The 23,027-nt window shown below is 35.7% G+C and overlaps 1 protein-coding gene across 5 annotated transcripts in view; it reads left to right on the top strand.

The window, feature by feature from the left end:
• LOC110566624 (cadherin-10) overlaps positions 1-23,027 on the top strand; it is a 203,113-nt gene that overhangs the window by 44,054 nt on the left and 136,032 nt on the right. For 4 of the 5 annotated variants that reach the window (XM_060380432.1, XM_060380428.1, XM_060380430.1 and 1 more), the window contains one exon: positions 22,207-22,551. In XM_060380432.1, coding sequence (XP_060236415.1) covers positions 22,321-22,551 — 231 coding nt within the window. In that variant the 5' untranslated portion in view covers positions 22,207-22,320. Of the gene's footprint in view, positions 1-943; positions 1,003-22,206; positions 22,552-23,027 lie in introns of all 5 variants that reach the window. The other variant, XM_060380429.1, reaches the window with a different exon arrangement.

The raw sequence follows: 23,027 nt of genomic DNA, 5'->3' as shown, positions 1-23,027 counted from the left end.
TTTTATCAGGTATCTTCAGGACTGGCTGCAAAGCCCTCCTCTATGGCCTAACAGGACTGCTCCTCCCTTTGGGGGTGGGGAGACCAAAGAGCCAGCCATTGAGTTCCTGTTAGAAATAGTCCCTGTTCCCCTCACTTTGGGAAACCAATTGGTTACTGAGCTACCACAGGCTACATCTGAGCAGAGGTTCTAGGTTATATCCATACATGGTCCTTGGTTGAATGTCAGTCTCAGAAAAGACCCTGTGCCCAAATATATTTGGTCCTTGTAGAGCTCCTATCCTTTCCCCATCAGACTAACTCCCCTTCTTTCTTATGATTCCCTGTACTCTGCCAAATGTTTGGTCATGAGTCTTTGTTTTGAAAACACTGCTAGTTAGAGTCTTTCAGATGCGCTCAGTAGACTCCTGTCATACGTTCAATGCACATCCCATCTGTCTTTCTAAATGAGGATTGATCATCTTACCCCATGTCCGCTCAATTGATTATCTTTTTTAGGTGCATAGATTTCATTATGTTTATCATATCTTATAGGTCTATATAAGTGAGTATATCCCATGTTTGTCTTTCTCCTTCTGGGATATTTTGCTCAGAATGATCTTTTCTAGATCCCACCATTTGCCTGCAAATTTCATGATAATGTTTGTCTTTTATTTTTCTGCTTTCAAGCACATGTTTAACTCAGTAAACAATTTTATTTTTTACTTTTTTGGCAAAATGTCATCCAGAGTGGTTTAGTTTATCTGGTAGCAGCCAATGGACAGTTGCCCAAAGGCAAGTTCTAGAACAGTGTATTGGTCAGTCTATCCATTGTGATACCTGGTCATTACAGACTGACTGTATTATTAGGGAATGGATGATGCTCTCCAAGTTTGTTTATTAAACCTGGAAACAATTGCCACCATATCCCAGATAGTATCCTTGTGCCTTTTTTTTTTCATCAGGATCAAGAATATCATCAACAGTCGCCCGTACCGCCTCAGGCTATTCGTTCATGCCTGCAGTAAGTGAAAAACCGCCCTTTCCTACCCCTCCTTTTGCTCACGATGATTGTGACTGCAAGCCTAACAATACAGTGGAGAGCATAATGAAAACCGTTTTCAAGGATCCATCCAAAGAAGAAAGAGAAAGTAACAATTTCAGAAAATAATGTTAATCTTTTTGCTAAGAAGCCTTTGAACGCGAGTCATTCTGCTGTGAAGACATGTGGCATCCCACCATGTCATTTTTATCTACTCAAAGACATGTTAGTAACATGGGGTGCAAGTGCACTGTTCTGCTTTGTTTGTTTGTTTTGCTTTGTTTTGTTTTGATTTCTACGTTTTCTTCCCTCCACTGTAAGTAGGTATAGTCACACAAATATGAGATGTTGCCATCCAGGTCTGATTCTTAAGCGACTTTATAGGCGGTCTTAAATGATGATTTGTACTTATCCATTTTCAGTTTAAAGAATCAGGTATCCTTCATGAGAGTGGAAATAAAATAATTTGAGAAGCTTTTTCTACTCGCAAGTGCTGAAATAAGAAATAATAGTGTATTGTGTAGATTTGGTAGTAGTAAAATAAGATCAAAACAAAGGGATTTAAAACCTCTTTAAAATTTTCTCCGTTCAGGTATTATTCCAATTTGCCATTGCATTATGTCTTTAGTATGATTTAAATAGTTATACTTATTGACAATCACAAGAGTAGTTTATCTGTTTCCTGTATGGAATTGTTAAAATCTTACATTCTTTATAGAAAGTATGATTTATAACAATATTAAATGTAATTTGGTAATTATTGCAGTAGGTGTTCACTAATTTCTAATGCAGTATTTCAAAACTGAATTGCTCAGAAAAAAATGGACGCCTTCGGTTTCTGTGCAGGAGGTACCTGTGTAGAAGTGGCTTAGTAGATCTCCTGCTGGACCTTTTACATATTCCTATCAAGATGTCATCCGAGGAGTGCTGAATCATTGGGTATTGCTTGGTTTCAGTTCCTTGCTGACTAATGGACTGAGATCCTCAATTCCCCACTGGGTATTGGCTTATGGCCACAGTGAGATCTTTGCCTGAAAACTGCTATTGCATGGCAGCTTCACTCAGACAATCCTGTAAGCCAATAATGTAAAAGAGGTTGTCCTTTAGCCAGTGATAGCTGGTAATTTTAATCATCGCAATACTGTCCTGCCATTTATGCTGTATTCTAAAGGTTAGGAGTACTGCGCTAGTCCACAGTGACCCAGATTTAAGTACATCAAGTGCACACACCAAAACCAAAGGTCACTGTAGACTTGCTAGAGAGCTGGATTTTAATAAGCAGGGGGGTGGGACACATTGGATGCTGGGAAGACAAGCAGTTGTTAAGGGCCCTTGCTGCTCTCACCTGTCCTATGTTCGGTTCTCAGTACCTATGTTAGTTCCAGATCCAGCGGATTTGACTCTTAGCCTCCATGAAAACCTGTATCCATGTACAAATGCTCATATGCACATACACATATCTACATGTAATGAAAAAGGATAAAGTAAGTCTTAAAAAACCTACTTTGAAACATAGGAGACAGATATTCTTTAACAGTTTTTCTAGTGATGCTGCTTCATTCTCCCTTGTACTGTGTCCTTGGCATTTTAAGTTATGAATTCTCTATCACTGGAAGACAGAATAATAAAGAAGAAAGAATCGCCTTAAATCCCATGGTAGCTACTTACCAGCTATATTACCTTAAGCATGTGAGCTAATCCTTCAGGGGTCTCAGATTTATTGGTTAAATGATATTTTAACTTAATACAACCAAGTCTTGGACTTTCTTTAAAGGAAAATAGTAAAATACGTCACTTTCCTTGAGTTTACTAGGCAAACAACTATCTATCTAAGGAATCCATGCTCAATAATAGGAGTGAAAAGCTGTAGTCCTGTCCCAAATCCCTAATTAACCTATATTAGAAACTGGTTCAGTGATGCCGAAAAATATGCGGCCTGTGATGAAGGAGGTTGTTTTTCTTTTGTTTTCCTACATTTCTGGTAATATTTTCTAAATAGTATCCTCTAAAAATCACAGTACCTTGTGGTTTGTACCATTAGTGTCAGGACACCAATAGCTAGGGTCCTCAGAACACAGCAGCTAAAGGTACAGTCCATCTTCCTCATCCCACACTAGATCCTGTAGCTTCTCCATTCTCTGCTGTTTTCACATTTTTACATAATTTTCTCTGCCTCTCAAGTGCTTTTAAGTGCCGACACTTAAAATCTTTTGACGGTTTTGACTGAGGAAAATAAAACCTAGCATGGGAATATTGCCAGGAAATATTTATTGATGTTATTAAGAAGATTTCACTAGGAATAAATCAATATATAATCGCGATATTCAAGGATTGTAATTCCATTTTGTAGAGCTGTTTAACTTTGCCATTCAAAGAAAACCTAATGTTTAATTCATGTGTTTTTTGAAATAGAGGCCAAACATTCATATTTATAATATGGAAAATGTTCCACATTAATATTTAAATACCTATCTCTAAATTTAATCAAATACAATTAGCATAATGGAAGCAAAAATATATGATCCTAGTCAATACTGTCTTAAATGGACTTACAAACTACTGTTTATTGGAATTAAGATTTTAAAGTTCAATTTGTATTTAAAAAGCTATTTAATATGATGTTCTTAATAATATATATGCCAATGCATGTATCTTTAGCAACCTTAGCATTTCTTCCCACGCCTACATAAGTGGGAATCTACTTCATACTGTCGTAAAAACTAATTCACCCTCTGTGAAAGTGACCTCTTCTTGACTAGCATGTAACAACTGCTCATTTATGACAGTTTATATTTCAGAACTGTTTCAATACAAAATTAAGTCCTTTAAACGAGGACTAATTAGTGAGGTCTCCAGTCTGTGTATAGTAACAAAATGAGGCACTTCTGTACTTGGGTCCTCTTTACGGTATGTTGCTGGAGTCCCCTCCCTGCTTATGAATTCTGGCTATCACAGGAAAAGAACTATATGGATGCTGCACATGCCATGCTTACTAGGTCAGTAATTCTAATGAGGAACACTCTGTGGGGGCACAGCCAGCTGGTAATAGAAGTAGGAGAGTGCCAACCAGTGGAGGGAGACATAACCAGGCTTGAAAGTCATGGGAGACTTTCACTTTCACTTTCACTTTAGTGAAACCAAAGTGAGACATAACCAGGCTTGAAAGTCATGGAGACTTTTTCACCAAAGTGCTGGTAGAGAATTGCCATCACTTAATAATGGCAGCCATGGTCTCTTGAGTGCCTGCTCTGCTTACTGCACAGTAACTGTTCCATTTCCACACCTGCACCAGTTTCAGGAGTGATCATTTTATCAGATACTTTTTACTCGTATGTTGTATGGGTTGTGTTGGACTGTGATATGCTCTGATTGCCTGAACATTTCCTCTCCTACTCTGCCTCTGAGGTCTTTAATTCTTGCCTTCTTCTTTTTGTTTCTCTGCCAGTTCTTTCTGTGGTTGCTGAAGTCCTGAGCACATTCTGGGGCTCCTGGGGCTGCCATCTCACCTCTACAATCCCATCAACTCTTATCTAGCATGCAGTCAGGAGTTCTAACTCTTCCTTCACAGTTCTCAGCCAAGTCTCAGAGAAGCTGACTAAATGACGAATAAGTTATAAAGATACACACTCTAGTGGTCTGTCTCAGATCTTCTGAATTTCTTTCTCTTTCTTGAGAGTCAGTGTTCAACAGCTGTGATGGTTTTCCTTCCCAGAGGCGAAGGGATGCTCCTTGCCTGATATATTGTACATTTTGTACATAGTCAAGTGTTGAGTAAAGTGTTAAGAATCCGACAGTTACTAAGCACCAAATCCTTTTTTTCTTCAGACACATGATAAAAGTACATTTTTGACACTTAGGGCTACATTAACACTCCTAAATTCTGTCAACGCACTCGGTGTTTCATACCCAAAGCTTCATTTCCAAAATGTCATATTAGGCTAATTGAGATGCATATTGGAAACCAAGAGGCACAAATTAAAAAAAATCTTTAGAAATTTTGCATAGTGAAATTATTATTTACTTATCAAGTTTGTTTCATAGCAAGTGTACTGGGTAGTTTTGTGTCAACCTGACACAAGCTAGAGTCATCAGAGAGGAAGGAGTCTCAAATTAAAAACTTGTTTTCAGAAGATCTGTCTGTAGGCAAGCTTATAGGGCATTTTCTTAATTAAGGATTCAGTAGAGAGGGGACAGCCCATTGTGGGTGGGTGGGAGGGAATCATGCCTCAGCATGTGGTCTTGGGTTCTATAGGAAAGCAGGAAAGAAGCCTGAGCAAGCCAAGGGGAGCAAACCACTAAACAGAACCCCTCTGCATCAGCTCCTGCCTCCAGATTCCTGACCTACTTGAGTTGCTACCCTCACGACTTTTGGTGATGAACTGTTGTATGCAACTGTGAGTGAAATAAACCCTTTCCTTCCCAAGTTGCTATGGGTCACAGTATTTCATCACAGTAATGGAAACCCTAAGACAGCAGAAATGTAATGATGGCTTAACACAAAAATGTCAGTTAATTTTAACACATCATGAAAAAAGAAGGGAGGATTCATATTCAGTGACCATCTAAACAGATGCAAATGTGTGTATAAATTATTTTTTTTCTTAATTTAAGGGCTCTACCAATAAAACAGATATAGAGACATCATAACTCAAAATAATAAACACTAAATGATTAAGCCACAACCAACATCATCCTAATTAGGCAAAGTCCAAAAGCTTTTCTTCTTTAGCATAAACAAAATGAACATGCTTCCTCCTACTGCTCCTGTTCAACAGTATTACTAGAAATTTTTGAAAGAGTAATTAAACAAGTATAAAAAGGCATTCAAATACAAAAAGAAGTTAAATTACCATAAGACAGGTTTGTATGTAGTATGATGCTTCTATAGGAAATTCTAGAGTTTCTAGCAAAACACTACTCTAACTGATAAATAAATTTAGTAAAATAGCAGGACACAAAATCAACATGAACAAATATATTTTACATAAAGTAATAACAAAATTGTTCAGAAAGAAATATGAAAGCCAAACAATTCATTGGACCTGCAACACTAACCAAACAAGCAAACAAAAGAACAACAACAAAAAAAAACGTATTAACTTGGCTAAGGAAGTGAAAGACTTCTACAAATAAAATTATAAATTACTACAAAAAAATCAAAGAAGATTGTGCTGTTATATGTACACCACTATAGGCAAACATAGAGAAACACTTGAAGATAATGGTACAGACAATGATTTCCCGAGTTTTCTGAGCTCAACTGGTAAATGACATTATGTCAGAATCAGAGGTTTTGTAAGAATCTGCCAGTGAAGGGAGACCATAACTGAGAGAAAATATTTATCAGCTATTGTTCTGACAGTAACCAGAATATATACAGAGCTGAGAAAAAGTGTAATAAGAATCACTTCCAACTAAAAGTGAGCATATTATTTGAACAGAATCTTCAGAAAAAAAAATAAAAAACACCTAACCAGTCAATAAATTGATTAAAACATGCTCACTATCTTTACCCATCAGAGAAATGTATATGGAAGCTAAAAAAGGGGTGCTATTTCACATCATTTAGAGTGATTATTTTTTAAAATTTATTTTTATTAATTACACTTTATTCACTTTATGTTCCCCCTGTAGCTTCCTCACTCTTCCCCTTCCAATCTCACCCTCCCTCCCCCTTCTCCACCCATGTCCCTTCCCAAGTACACTGATAGGGGAGGTCCTCCTCTCCTTTCTGACCCTAGTCTATATCAGGTCTCATCAGGACTGGCTGCATTGTCTTCCTCTGTGGTCTAGCAAGGCTGCTCCCTGACTCAGGGGGAGGTGATCAAAGAGCAGGCCAATCAGTTCCTGTCAGAGACAGTCCCTGTCCCCATTACTTTGGAGCTAGATTGGCTAATTTTTAATAAAAGAGAATGTGAAACACTCCAAAAAAAAGAGGGCCCTTCATAACAGTCACACTATAAAATAAATTAATATGGAAATAAGGAAAATACTATGAAAATTCCTCACAAAAGTGAAAATACAAACATCATTAGACCCAGTTTTCCCTGCATGGTGTATGTCTGAGAGCAATGAATTTGGCATATAACTGAAATAGCTGCTTGCCCTGTTGGTTATTATAGGATTCACAATTGCTAAGACATAAGGTATCACGAGGTGCCTGGTAACTGGTGAAGGAATACAAAAATTAGGGATGTTTGTGCACTTGAGATGCTCAGTCATAAAAGGCAAAGAAACCCTGCCTTCTATAAAAAAGTAGGTGGAACTGAAGGATATCACGTTAAGTGAAATAGGAAAGAACTGAAATGAGACGTCCTATGTTTCCTCTAACAGTGAGAGCTAAAGCTGAAAATAAACAGGGGTCTGCGGAAGTAGCTTGGTTGATACGGTGCTTGCTACACAAGTATGTGGACTGAAGACCTGGAAGTGGTCCTGAGAACTAACATAGGAATCCAGGTGGGATGGTAACCTTGTCATTGTTTCACCTGAGAATCAGCAGGAGAAAAGACCAAATCCATGACTGTCAAATTAACAGCAAACTATTTTCATGGTGCACTTGGGACTGGCACTCACCCTAAGCTGGAACTTGAGAGAGTACCCATTGCAGTTGATTTTTTTTTTTTTTTTTTTTTACTTTACATTCTGGTAGTAGCACTATCCCTCCTCAATTCCCAGTCCCCCCCCCCCACCTTCTTCCCCCTGCCCTCTGTCCTCCCCACTCCCCTATTCCTCAGAAAAAGGGAGCTCCCTTTTCCATCCAACCCAACTCATCAAGTTATATCAGGTCTGAGCATGTCCTCTTCCCCTGTGGCCTGTCAAGGCAGTCCAGCCAGTGATCAAAAACTTGGCAAGTGAGTCCATGTCCCATACAGTACCCTCTTCCCTCACTAGAGGATTTATGTGAAGCCTAAGCTGCCCATTTGGCTACCTCTTTATAGGGGGCTTAAATCCAGTTCATGTTTGGTTCTCTGTTGATGCTTCAGTCTCAGCAAGCCGCTCTGGGCCCCAGTTAGTTGGCTCTGTTGTTCTTCCTGTGGAGATCCTGTTACCTTCAGGTCCTTTTCTCTTTCCTCCCACTTTTCTACACGACTCCTTAAGCAGCATTGCTCAATATTTGGCTGTGAGTCTTGGCATCTATTTTGAGTTGTACTGGGTACAGCCTCTCAGAGGACAACTCTGATAGACTCCGGTCTGCAAGTTTAGCCGATTATTGTTCATAATGGCAGGGGTTGGCACTCTCCCATAGGGTGGGTCTTTGGTTGCCCCAGGCATTGGTTGAACAGTTTCCCAATCTCTGCTCTTGTCTTTATCCCTGTACATCTTTTAGGCAGGGTAAATTTTAAGAAGTTTTTTTTTTTTTTTTTTTTTTTTTTTTTTTTTTTTTTTTTTTTTTTTGTGGGTGGTTTGGTGTTCCTCTCCCTCTGCTAGGAGACTAGTTTAATTAGAGGTGTCCTCTTCAGTGTCTATGGCGTCTGCTACTAGGAAACTCTGCTTGATTCCCCGCATCATATCCTCCCAGGAGCCAACCCTAAGTTAGGTCTCTAGCTTGTCAGAGATGCTCCCACCTTCAGTTTCTTTTCCCTTTACAGGTTTTCTGTCTTCTCGTCCCCACTCTCTCCAGGTCTGATTTCCATCTGGTAAGGTGTTTGCATGGTGAAGAGGGTTTGCTGGTATACATTATTAGAAAGATATGATGAAAGGAAAGGAACCAAGGTAAAGGTATACATGAATGGGGTCCCAAGTAGTTTACATCAGATATAAAATACAGAAACATCTTTAATTACAAAGAGAAACCTTAACTAGTAAGCACTTCACAAAGGACAAAGAAAAACTTATTCTTAACTGCCTTACCTGCAAATGGAACCCTTAATCTGCAAGGCATATTGTTCTTTTTTGGTCTCACAGTAATCTTAGTTCTATGCAGAATGAGCCACATCAGGCTCTTTGGCCTCGTACAATTGCTGAGCCCCAGGTCACCAGAGACTTTGTCTTCCATACATTATGAACAGCTCCTGAGAAAGAACATCTGAAGTTGCACTTAAGTCTCCACATGCAAATACACATATGAAGCCACAGCCACATGAACATGAATACCAACAAATGCACCCAAGGCCACCAATGCACACATGTGTACATACACAGGAATAATTACATAGAAATCAGGTTCATTTTAAGGGATAATTGTGATTGCTGGGAACATGCAGGATGCTAGGTATGCGTTTGTGGTGATGCTGTGGGGAAATGAAGGCCACTATGAAGGCATAGGAGATGGGCAGAGTATTTTTATGTACGTATATCACAGTGAACCTCACGAGTATATAAAATTTGTATGTGTGATAAATATAAATAATCTTCTTTTCATTTCAGTTTGTATTACTAACACTTCTGTTTTTACTATGCAGAATTTTAGGCCTGTTTACAATTGTACTGCTTTGCCATTATTTCTTCTTTATATGGCACAATAATAATTTCATATAAAATGTTAAATGCTTATGAATGAATTAAGTTTTAGCATCATAGTTTTCTTTTACACATTTTTCTCATTGTTTTAGACAAGGCAATTTTATTTTATATTTCATGTATTGCTTGATAGTTTGATTATCTGTTTGTTTTGCAGGGCTCTGGCTTATAAAGTTAGTTGCCAGGCAATCACTCAGTACTTAACTACAAACTCAGCTCCATTTCTTAGCAGATTCTTTTTCTTTGGTTGATCTCTCTCTCTCTCTGAGTGTGTGTGTGTGTGTTATATGTGTGGGCGTGTGTGTCTGTGTGCATGTGCTTGAGGAGGTGAACATACGCTATGTACACTTGCGTGTGCGAGCGCATGCATGCAGGGGCCAGAGGCCAGCCTATGGTGTAAACCCTCAGAAATGTCTTCATGTTCTCTATGTGTGTTTGTGCGTATGCATGGGTTCATACGTACAGTTGTGTACAACAGCCAGATATTAACCTCCAGGATTGTTCCTCAGAAGCTGTTCACCTCACTTTTTAAGCAGACTCATAGGATTAGGCAAAGCTGGCTTTTCAGCAAGCACCCATGGCTCCTCTTGACCCCATCCAGCCTGTGTGCCTATGCTACAAATCATATTTGTTTCTAAGATAAGATACTCAAAAGCAGTGGTTCCCAATTTGTGGGTCATGACCCCTTTGGGGGGTGTCACATATCAGATATCCTTCATATCAGACTAACAATAGCAAATTACAGTTAGGAAATATCAAGAAAATCACTTTATGGTTGTGATCACTACATGAAAAACTGTATAAACGGTTGCAGCATTAGGAAGGTTGAGAACCACTGCATAGGCCACCCTCCCAGGTGACCCACATCCCCTTCATTACCACTAAATAAAAGTATCAGAATTCTATTAGCAGTCTGTCATCTTTCTTAAGTGTATTTCTAAATTGTATAAATATTTTTCTGTTCTTTGTTAATTAAACTTTTTTGTTTGTTTGTGAAAAGTGTTACAGTTTCAACCTTTGAGGATTCAAAGGTTTTCAGGTAGTTAAAAGTGTACAGGCTGACAGTATCAATAGAAAAATTAGAAGATGTACTTCAAATGTGAAATTATATTTGTAACAAGGCTGAGCTAAAATATTTGTTAATCAAATAAACCTTAATAAATACATCAAACTTTACTAGCGAAAATAAGGATTAATACAGCAATTAGGGAAAAATGCATTTTATTTATGAATAAAAATTTAATACATAAGATCTTAAATCAGAAATCCCAGTTTTGTAAAGGATATACAATTTAATTTCTTTGGCTAAAACTGTAATTACTTTTACCTCTTAATTAGCAGTTTCCCAGGAACTGTGGAGTGAACTTCCGTAGCCAGTAACATCAAATATACTATAAGAAATTCAAGGTCATAACACATAAATGTCGTTAAGAGTTACAGAATTGTTAGAAAACTTAGCCAGCAAGTCACAAAATATTGTTCCTTATTAAAAATTTATGCCATAAATTTGTATGTGAATAGAGTAATAACAGAAGCCTGGTGTTAGCTTTCATGAGGTTCTCATAAATAATACAGTCCTGTCAAGTTCATTTTCCTAGTTGATTATACTTAATGTGTGCCTTTTCCTACTTGGTACTGTTCCATCAGATACTTCTGAATCTAAGTCCCTTTGAGAATAACTCTCCCACCCTTGTGTCTGTCTCCAAGGGAAATTGTAATCTGCCTTCAGTCATCTAATTAGGAGTCAGAATCTCTCTGCTGCCAGCATCGACAAGCTCACAAGTCTGATGAGCCAGTGTGCTAACATCAATGAACACTTTATTAAATTACACACTCCCATAAGCAGGCATGAGCTTTCACAGCCCTCATATCTTATGCACTATTGCACTCAACCCCTGTTTGCTGAAGCTGAAGGTGTCCAGGTCAAACTGAGAATAACATAAAGTTCTGATGATGTTACAGAGATATTTTTATTGATGGTGGTGGTGGTGGTGTGTGTGTGTGTGTGCCTGTCTGCCTGTGTCTGTCTGTCTACCTGTGTTAGATAAAACAAGCTATTTGTGGTACTGTTAGGTGTGTTGAATTTAGGCTATTGTTTTGACAAGACATAGATGTTTTTTTTTTCTTTTCATCTATATGCCTTGCATATATCTGTTGGAAAATTTTGTTTTTGTTTGGTAGTGTGTGTGTGTGTGTGTGCGTGTGCGCGCGCGCATAAGAATGGGCATCCACATGACAGACATGCATGTGCAGGCCAGCCTACAACTTCTAATAGTGAGTCACTCCCCCACCCCTTAGTGAGTTAGACAGGATCCGTTTCTACAGCTGTGTTGACATTCCATGCTAGTGGGCTCATGAACTCATGGACAAGTCTTCTGTTCTCAGCACCTCATTTGTACAAATTCTGGTGTTAAAGATGTGTACCACAGCATGCAACATTTTTTTTTCACAGATTCTGAGGATTGAATTTAGGTCATCAGACTAGCACAGCCAGCATTTTTCTCCTACTGGGCCACGTCCTAGACTGTTTTTCAGATACTTAATTATATTTTGTTGTTGTTTGAGACAGGGTTTGTTTGTTTGTTTGTTTGTTTGTTTGTTTGTTTCTGTAAACCCAGGCTATCTGGAACTCATATGCTAATCTTGGCTGACCTTTTACTCAGGACAGTCCTCCTGCTTCAGTCTTCCTAAAATAATAATTATATGTCTTTGAATTCTTTGTTTCCAGCTACTAGGTCTAACTTTTTAAACTTTGAATCTAGAGATATCTTATCAAATAAAAGTTTTGCAATCTGCTCCTATTTTATGGACTATTTTTTTCCATTTTATTCATCTGTGAGGAAACAGTTTTATATCTAATTTTGACAAAATCCCATTTGTCATTTTTTTCTTTCATGGATCCTGATTTAGTATCATCTCTAAAAAGCTTTTGTCAATTAAAATCAGAAAATATTCTTCCTGAGATATTTCTTTATAGAACATTTAGAGTTTAGATTTCAGTGATTTTTTGTTATTGTTCCTTCTTATGAATCATAGTTGTTTTATTTCTTTACTGTTATTTTTCATACCTCTCTTCTATTTCTTTCAAAACACCAAATTCTATCAGAAAGCCCACTGCCATATTGTGTCTTTTGGATAAATGGCATGGAACTATATTCATGAAATCTCAACAATGAGGCTGCTTAAACCAGACCAGAACAATAACCATACCATTTGGCATGTCAGTGTGGATGTTAAAAACTGCTGAGAGGTAGAATTTACCTGCTCTAGAGATGAGTGCTATAAATGGTTATCCAATGCCAAACAGTTAGCTCTTTAAAACACTTATGAACAACACTAAACAGTTGAATCTGATCTCCTTTATGTATTTATTTGCATATATATTTAACAATACTTACTAAATAATAAAAGGTAATCAAATTTTAAAAAGGACAGGGAGAAAAGGGAGACAGAAAAAAGAGGGGTGATTTAATTATATTTCAATTACTGAAAATTTTTTAATGTTCAAAACTGAAGTCTGTTTCAGTATTTTATTATAAGGAAAAATTGCTATAACTGAAGAGAAATTCTGAAAGCTGTTCACAGAAAAGTAAGCACATGTGTTTACAAAAGAAAATGCTATATATTTGTTGCAATTGTGGTGGGTTTTGTAAAAACAGTTTCTTACATATATAATCTGTCGTTGGGACATAATCACATGCAACCCCATCCCCTTCCACTTCTCCTCCTCCTTCATTTCCCTTCCATTTGTATATGTTACTTCTTTTCCACATTCACAATGAACCTCTATAAAATGTAGTATCCACAACTGAGAAAAAAACATGTACTATTTGTTTGTTGTGATGATCTCCTATTCCTTCCATTTCCTAGCAAACACATAATCTCTTTATGGCTGAAAGGAACTCAGTTTTTGCATGTTTACCCACACAAAAACATAGACATATATACAAGTGCCTTATTCATATTTCACATGCACACATACATATATACAAAAACCTGCCACATGTTCTTCATTTATCCACTTATTTTCAGTCATCTAAGTTGATACTCATACTTGGTTAATGTGAATGATGCTCTAAGACAAGCATTGTTTGACTACATTTTTGTAGCAATTTACCTGGGTGTCATGTGGCTGCGTTCACATCAGTTATTTGAGAGAAAACGTCAAGAAACAGGCAGATGGCATTCTCAATAGAAATCCAAAAGCTTAAGAAATGACCCCAAGAACTGATTAACAGAATCACAGGAAAATCTGAAGCATCTACTTGTAAAGGAAGTGACTGAGGGAAGATGTGGTTTGCAGAGTCAATCTTTGATACCTACACAAATAATATATGATGAAATTATAGCATATAGAAAGAAATGAAAAGTAATAGTAGAAGATACCAAAAGAACTACCAAATTGCTGCAAAAGGCCTGAATTACAGAAAATTGTGCCTAGAGATACATTATTTGTTTGTGACTATTTTCATTACTTCATATGCTATGGGATGAAGAAAGTAAGAAAACATGGTCTATACAAAACCTGAAAATTTTTTCTTCCTCCTCTTCCTTCTCGTTGCCTCCCTGTGTTTCTTAGTATATCCACTCCATTATGATAAAAGTCAGTATAATAAATCAAAGTACCCTCAAAAGGAAATATTTTATTTGACTAACTTAATTCACTAAGGATCTTGGTGTGTGTGTGTGTGTGTGTGTGTGTGTGTGTGTGTACGTGCACACAAAACCAGTAAGGTTATTCCTTCTTTGTGCAAGATAAGGTTATGCAGCCATTTGAGAGAAGTGCAAAAGTAGCAAATACTATTATCACCATGTAGAAAGATTGTACCAATTTAACAAGAGAAGAAATGCTGAGCAGCATTCTGTTTACAAAAGTAATTTCAACTAAATGAATGAATGGCACATTTTAGATTAGGCCTTGATGATCCTGAATTTAGATGTACTATTTTGTTTCTGGCACCTGTCTTTGTCTCCTAAATTTTTATGGAAATGATGACACCCTTTGGTTCCCACAGTAATTGTGGCTGCAGATAGGTCAAATAAATAATTAGTGCAAGAGCCAACTCGTACAGCTCTTAGAGTCTGAAAGAGCATAGATAGGATTTGCTTCCTTTCATGGGTGTAGATATTTGTTTTAATGGTAAATATTACACTGGATTCAGGCACCAAATAATTCACTATTATCAAAGTTATGAACTACAATATTTTCAGTGGGTAAAAAAGAATTATAATGAATGATCTCTCCTGTGATACCAGAAACAATAGCAAAAACCTAGGCATTTTTACACAGAAATCGAAGACTGCTGAATTTGCTACTCAAAAAGCTTGTCAAATAAAAGACTGCAAGCTTTCCTTTATTTAGAATTCAAAAAATGTATTTCAGGAATTAATAATTGTGGAGTGGGGATTAGGGTTTGAAGTTAATGAGGTCAGAGATGAAGAAGGAAAACTCATACATACTCATACACTTAAAGAAAAATTTTTAAATCTGTTTTGATTAAGTAAATAATAGTTTTAACTCATTCAACCTTTCTTTCTGCTGACAAGATTATTTAAGACTTAAACATTAAAAATTGTTGAATCTTTGACCTTGAATAACAATTTTTTTTAGTGAAAAACTTTCATTCTGGCAATATATTTAATACAAAAAAGCAGTATGTGGAATTTATATACTTAAGATCATGCATTTTGAAGTTTGGAGATTTCTTTGACCTAGAATTGACTCACTGTGTTAAACTGCTTCCCGTAAGTATCTCCCATTCACAAACAGTTCTTCCTGTCTGCTTTTAGGCTAGTGTAATCAAACTAACTAATTTAATAGCATTTAATTAGTTTTTAATTCTCATATTTAAACGTTTCATTCTTTTATTTGAACATATGTTGGACGCATGTGTGCATGATTGCATGCAAATGTATGTGTGTGTACAGGCACGTGGTGGCCAGAAGTTGACAATGGTGGCTTTCTCAATCACCTCAAGCCCTATATTTTGTGAGACATGGCTTCTAAATGAATATAAAGCTCGCTGATTGGCTACACTGACTAGCTGTCAACTTTTATGGGTCCTCCTTTCTTCACCCTTCCAGAGATGAAATTACAGATGGAGGTAGCTGCTATGTCCAACTTCATATGTGAGTGTGCTTGTGTGATAAGCTCTTCATCCACTGAGCCATCTTTCTAGCTAAAAAAAAATCTAAGTTTAATCATAACACAGACTGTTCATTTCTAAATTATTCTAGGCATTTTAGAACATTGCAAGAGACTCTTGGTAGCCTTAGATTTCTGTTTATAGCACTATGACTGCATTACATAGCATTACTGTCATACTCTTCCAGAACTGACAGATTAACCGGTAGATAAAAATTCTCCTGTCTGCTTTTGAGGCTAATCCTTGCTGATATATTTGGCACTAAAATGAGGGACAGCTTCACCTTTAGTTATGAAAGGCAGAGAGCTGATGGCTCTGAATACATCGAGCAGCCTATGGAATTGATGTAGTTTATTTTAGAGTAAGCAAGACAGTGAGGAATAAATTAAATAATAACTAATAAATAAATTATTAAATAAATGTCTTTATGTGTGTATTAATATAATTATCTCTATATATTCAGTTGAGAAAAATTTGTCCTATTTTTTAAAAATAAAAAACTGATCTCAAGAACACAAATTGTTAGGTTCTAAGGAAGCTGCAACACCTGTAACGTTGTGTCTGAAACATGCTTTGAAATGACTACCACTTTAAAACAGACCTGAATTTACACGTACGCTGTCATCTTAGATAAGCAATTTTTCTTGCTTTGTTAATTCATACACTTAATACATTTATACACGCTTTCCCCTACTCTAGGTATATTTATGATCTAAATTTCCAAAGCATACAATGGAATCCCACTCAGTTTTATTGCCACAACTTAGTTTTAGCTCCTGTCCTGAACGATTTGCAGAAGAGCATATGCCCAGTCATGCAACATGTGAATACTGTCCCATGACCATTTCTTTCCCCATCACTTTGACTGCAACTTTTAGTGAAATAATTCTTTAGAGAACCCGTGTTTACATTAGACACTTTTTAACACTCTCACCCTGAACTCTTAGATAAGGAAAATGACTTGAAGGTGTCCATGTTGCCAGCTGAAGGGAGCTGACACACTGCTCACAGGCAGCCCTCAGTAATTTAGTCTCAGTGCGCCCTCCATAGAAAAAACATTGTAAATAGGAGTCACTCAGAAACAGAATACCTTAAAAAAATTAAGATTTTGTTCAATAATGGGTTCAATGAGACGATTACCAGACTGTAGATTAATATTTCAAGTTTATATAACAAACTATACTCCAGATTTGACTACTGAAACCAAGAGTTTGATGCTTTTAAGAGCTAAAGCAAATAAATATTCAAATACAAATAAATAAGCCTTGCTCATTTTTGGTTCAGTTGCAAATTGTCATTGAAAGTTCAGCTTAGCATCGAAACAGGCATTACAATAAATAAAAAATACACTACAGATCAGACCCTGTCTGCCCTCAAGAAAATAAAATCTAACTTTAGTATTACATGTTGGCTATAGATGAATAATTTAGGAGATTTTTTATAGAGTAGTTTTCCATATAAATGTGAGATACTGTCTCCCAACAGGCCTTTCAGAATACTGAAAATAAGTGAAAGCTCAGTACTGATAACGTTTTCCTTTTGCCTGACCCTGACTGCAACACAGATGCATCTCACACAGATCTGTTTATTTATGTGCTTTTCCTCATAGAAATAACTGTCCATATGCCTTAAAACTCAAGTAGAATGCAAAGGATCACAATGACATGTCTCCATATTTTCATGTCTCCATTGTTTCTTTGATTAATTTTCAAAAATTGTATCAGTTTTTTTTTTTTTACTTTCAGGTACAAGAGTCTAAACACATTGTAAACCATTTTAGTTTGCACATAGCGTACCATCCACACAATCAAATACACAAAATAGGCTGCAACTAAACATATACCCTATTTATTAATACATGTGCCCAAGGTTTTCTTGGAAGTGATTTAATAGATAATGATTTCTAACAAATTCTTTCTTTAGCTGTGGCTTTTTCTTGATTCTCCAAATAGCATGCATGTAAATGGAAATAACTTATATTGGTCTAGAATATATATGTATACGTATATCTGGGTGTGCATCTTGAATATATAAAGCAGTATAAATATATTGTTTTAAAGAAGCCACTTAAGTCCAACATCCAAGGAAACTGGGTAACAGATGGCTTTTATCTGAGCATCTTTAAGCAACCCTGAGGGCATTCTTGCTACTCATTCCATTTAATAAAGTAAACTCCAACTGCAGTAAGATGAGATTTCCAGGAAGCAGCAGGTACAGTGCCACAGCTGTACTGGAACTGCTAACTTGGTCACGGATCAAGTTTCATCTGGGACTCTCTCATTTGCTGCTGGGTCAAAAAAGTTGAGGAAACAGTAAGAAAAACATTAGGGACAGTGATATTTCATTCACTGAGCCTTCTGTTTACCACTAATATATGCTTTACCCGTCAACCTTTTCAAATTCATGTGAATTGTATCTGGCTCTGAAATTGTTTTGTCAGCATGTCGGTACAATGTATGGCTGGAGATGTGTGTGAAGGGTCTGTGCTCAGGTCACATACTTGATCTGAAAAAACAAGTAATTATGACCATTTTTTTTGAAGACTAGCAAAGATCAGAGCTATTTTTGTGTGTTATTCTACATTGGTAACAATCCTGGCAGTGATACTAGTAATCTTCACCTTGTAACCATTGCTTATTTGAAAACATGTGTCTGTTTAAGTGGCTTATGTAAGCTCTGCTACATTAAATAAACAAATAAGGTTTCATAAACATAGTACTTTGATTGAATTTTTGCCTTTAGGTTAAAGAACCAATATTCTTTCACATTGAAACATTTTATAAATGATATTACTGTTTTGTCTAATTAAAAATTATTAACAACTGTGTGAATCCATGTATTAGTAACAATTTATGGAATTTAAATTGTTATATCTAAACAGAAACATGTGGCAGAATACTTAAAATAGAGTGATAAATATTAAATGTAGAATTACACATTTTCTGACATTAGAGCACAGTAGGTAGTGTGTAATGAACTCTTGGAAAATGTGATCAAGCATATGGCCTCATTTTATTTGAGTCCTTAGTGTAATGCTTTGATTCAATTTTCTCAATTCTTTATTCTAGATGCATAAATTGGCATTACTTAAAAAAGGAAGTATTCAATGTGCTCTGACTCATTTGAATTGTAAAAATATACCTGAAAAAATCTTTTTGTTTCTCTATTGAAATCTCATTAGTGTGTATTTATTTAAATTCTGAAAGTATTTAAAGTGCCCAGTCAAAATTGGCATAAATTTGTTCTTAATAATTGTTAGCACTTTAGCTTATTGTGAGGGAGAAAATGAGTAAATGAGTGATGGTGAAGGAGTAAAGTCTATTACATTAAGATCCTAATGAACATAACCAATTGACTGAGGAATTACTAATTTTTTTATTAGTGGATGGTAGTAATCAGCAGTGATGTGTAAAGACAATGAGTAACTGACATTCGTCAACGTGTCTAATACATTATAATGTGATGTTGCATACTTACATACTGAAATTAACTGGCTTGGGAGAAAGTAACATTTTGGTAACTATTCCATATGAGGAATGAAAATTATTTGATTACCGAACTGAAATGAGATCAGTATGACAATCTCAGTCATGTGTACTTTCAAAGGCATTCACTCTGTATCTTGATCAGGAAAAACAGTGCTGTTGCATGGCATACTGTGAAACAAAGATGTTTTTAACAAAACAAACAAACAAATAAACAAACAAGAGGAAACATTCAAATACCTAGTAATATTGTTCTGGTCTTTCCCATTGAAGTCTTGTTTATCATCCAATAAATACAGCAAAATATATATCTGGACTCTGAAACACTGTGACGGCCTGCAAAGATAGCTCAGTACATAAACTGATTTCTGTGTAAACATGACAAAATGAGTTTGGATCTCCAGAATACTTAATCAAAGCTAGGATTGGTGCTGGACACCTGTAATTCCAGCATGGGAGAATTTGGAGAAAGAGGAATCCCTGTGACTCCCTGCTCAGTCATCCTAGCTTAATCTGCAAGTTCTAGGTTCAAAGACAGGCTCTGTTTCAAAAATAACATCAAAAGCAATCAAGGGGATACTCCAAATAAACCTCTGTCTTCTTCTACACACTTAAATTCTCAAAAACAATTATACGTGAAGACATACCCCATACACACAGTGATGTATACTTTTTATTGTGTGAACTGGTTATTGTCAAATAGTTTGTATATAAACTATAATCAAATATACTTTTGTTTACATTATCATTAAAATATGCATCTTATTGAGGCTTCCTAAGCTATTTAGTAATTAAACAATTGAATATATTAAACAATTGAACAATAAAAATATGATTCCATTTGTCATGTAGAGTTTTGATTACATATTAACAATGTTTAAATGTATAGTAGTCACTAATTTCCAAAATATCAGTTCTTTATTATATTTATTTGTAGTTTATAGCTGTACATAGATTGAGGAGCAATATTGAATATAGTTGTTTTCAATTTTGTTAATGATGGAAACAGATGAGCTGAGTAAACTTTTAACTTAAAATAAGTCTTAGTATTTTCATAGAACTCATTAGAAACATTAACTCATATACTTCTTTACCCATAGAAACAGTATAGAATTCTGGCCAGTGTAACATATCCTGATTCATAGAAAACAAACAACATTTTGATAAATGTTGTTACTACCTAAAATGTAATCAATATGAGTGTCTGAAAGTCATGACTCTGGGATGTAAAACCACTTAATGAACTAGCTCATTGCTAAACTCCAGTAGAGTATTACATGGTATATTAAAATAGAGTTCATATCGATCATGTTATATGACTTCATGTGCTCAGTATCATTTAATACACTCAAGGGAGATACTGATTCACCATTAATCTTATTTCTAGAGAACATTTGCATTAACCTTTCAATCATTTTAATAATAAAGGAAAAGAAAACCAAACAAATTGTTAACAGATATCACTGAGTGAAAGCATAAATGTGCATCCCAGAGTACTTAGAGCGCTTTTCATAGAACACACATAGAATTTAATCCTGTTGTTCTTGAAATAATTTAGAACAATTAGGTCTTATAAAAAGATAGTATGTATCTGCTAGAAAGTTTTAGTAATCAAAGAAATTTTAAAAATAAGAATTCCTCGAAATACTAATAAAACACAAGTAATTGTTATAAAATTTGTTTTCATACACAAATATTTGACATTTGCTTATACAGCAGGAAATAATAGATCTTTGCATCATCATATTTCTACGTTCTTTGTTATTGACAGTGGCTAATTAATTTCTCTGACATGGAAGACTCTGTTTTAGACACTGAATATGCCAATAAGGGAGAAATGCAAACATTCCATTCCACTTCCGATTTTTATGGGTTAATAGAATGTGCACTTGATAAACAAGTACAAAATATGTAGTATATTGTGGTATATGAAATGTCAGAGTGGATATCAAATCAAGGATAAGATCTAAGCACAGAGCTGCAGAGAACCCTAGCAGAAGAGATCATGCTACCTCAATGAGGAGTCATTTAATGGGTTGAAATAAAGGGCTAAAGTTGTGTGGGCTAAAGAGAAATAGATGTGTGACTTAGCACATCACTGTGAAATCCATTACCACATATTTGGGTAAATATTGTTTTTGCTCACAGTGCAGAAACAAGATATTGCCCTACTCACATTACAACAAAGATGTATATAGCACCATGAGTAGATGTATATGGCTCCGTGAGTAGATCCTCCTACTCACTAGTGCTAGCTTCATTACAAATCAGTTCTCTGTAGTAATGCCTTTTCTACTAAAGAAAAAAAGCCTGGTGATCCATAGACTATCAAAGTAGGAAGCATAGCCTTCAGCATAAGGAGATTCCTGTTGTCCATGTATTTGTTTCTTTCTGTTTTTTTTTAAACTTTCTGTATTATATGATTAAATTAGAACAAGTTATAAAAACTTAAAAACTATTTAAATAATGTTGCATTTCGTAAGTTCCTCATAATTCCTATAATTCATTTGAATAAAATTGTATTTTAAAAGTTTAATTTTATGCTAAATTATAGAAGACGACACTCATAATGGCATTTTCCTACAAAGTTTAGGGATTACAAGTCTTTAAAATTGTGTTATAAGAGAAAGGATCATTATCGTGTTAGCTGCTTATTCAAAAGAAAGTATTCATGACTCTTTTCTTGAATTGTAGATATCCCTCCAGACAAAACATTATTTTAAGAAAGAGAAAAAGATTGTGTTTTTCTTTGTGTATTTACTTAATTATTTTCATTTTAACATTGTAATAAAAAGCCAGTCCTGAAGATACCTGATAAAACAGGATCAGATGAATGGGGAGGAGGTCCCCCCTATCAGTGGACTTGGAAAGGGGCACGGTGGAGAGGAGGGAGGGAGGGAGGGAGGGAAGGACTGGGAGGGAATGAGGGATCGGGACACGGCTGGGATATAGAGTTAATAAAATGTAACTGATAAGAAAAAAATAAAATTAAAAAAAATAAAATAAAATGTATGTTTTTAAAACTTCTCAACACACACACAAAAAAAGCCATGTTTTCCATTAACTGTTTATTTGCTTGTTTTTTTTGTTTAAAGCTCTTGGAAATATGTATGCAGCATTAATGAAATGTTGGAACACTGTTGAAATCTGATACCATAAACAGAACTACGTCTTCATTATCTACACTGGAATTTTTAAAGAAGTGAACTATGACAATCTCTCAGTTCTTGAGACTGTTCGTTTTCTGGGCATGTCTGCTCCTCTTCTGCTCTCCAGAGTTAACATTCAGAAGGACTCCTGGGATTCAGCAAATGACAACAGAATCCCGTGTCCCAAGGAATGATGGTAAAATCCTTCACCGTCAAAAACGTGGCTGGATGTGGAACCAGTTTTTCTTACTGGAAGAGTACACAGGATCTGATTATCAATATGTTGGCAAGGTAGGTCTGTGTTAAAAAGACAGTTATATTCTTAATTTATATGTTTAACCAAGGAATATTGAGGATGTGCAAGATTCCAGTAACTTTTAATTTGATTCTCTAAACATCCATAAATGTTTTTTATTTATGCAACACCAATTGTACTTTGAGAATCTGTGGGATGAATGTAACATATGAAATGCCTGAACTCTTTACAAACTTCATTTTTTCTCTTCTCACAAGTGAAGGAGCTACTGAGGCTGAATTTTCATAGAAACTGTTAGTGAAGTCCTTTAAATGGCCATGTGTGTTTAAGCTAACAATGTCTACTTCAGCATTACATATGCGTATAAAAAGTATATTTAGTCCTTTACAAATTGAGAAACAAGTAAGTAAAAATATGTTCCATTGGCAAATAAATTTCTTATTTATAATAAAACATGTTCCTATAATTTTTTGTCCTATATTTTTCTTAAGTCACATGTGGACATGATTTT

The sequence above is a fragment of the Meriones unguiculatus genome, chromosome 3 (assembly GCF_030254825.1).
Source record: "Meriones unguiculatus strain TT.TT164.6M chromosome 3, Bangor_MerUng_6.1, whole genome shotgun sequence".
NCBI lineage: Eukaryota > Metazoa > Chordata > Mammalia > Rodentia > Muridae > Meriones > Meriones unguiculatus.
This window is presented reverse-complemented; position numbering and strand designations above follow the sequence as displayed.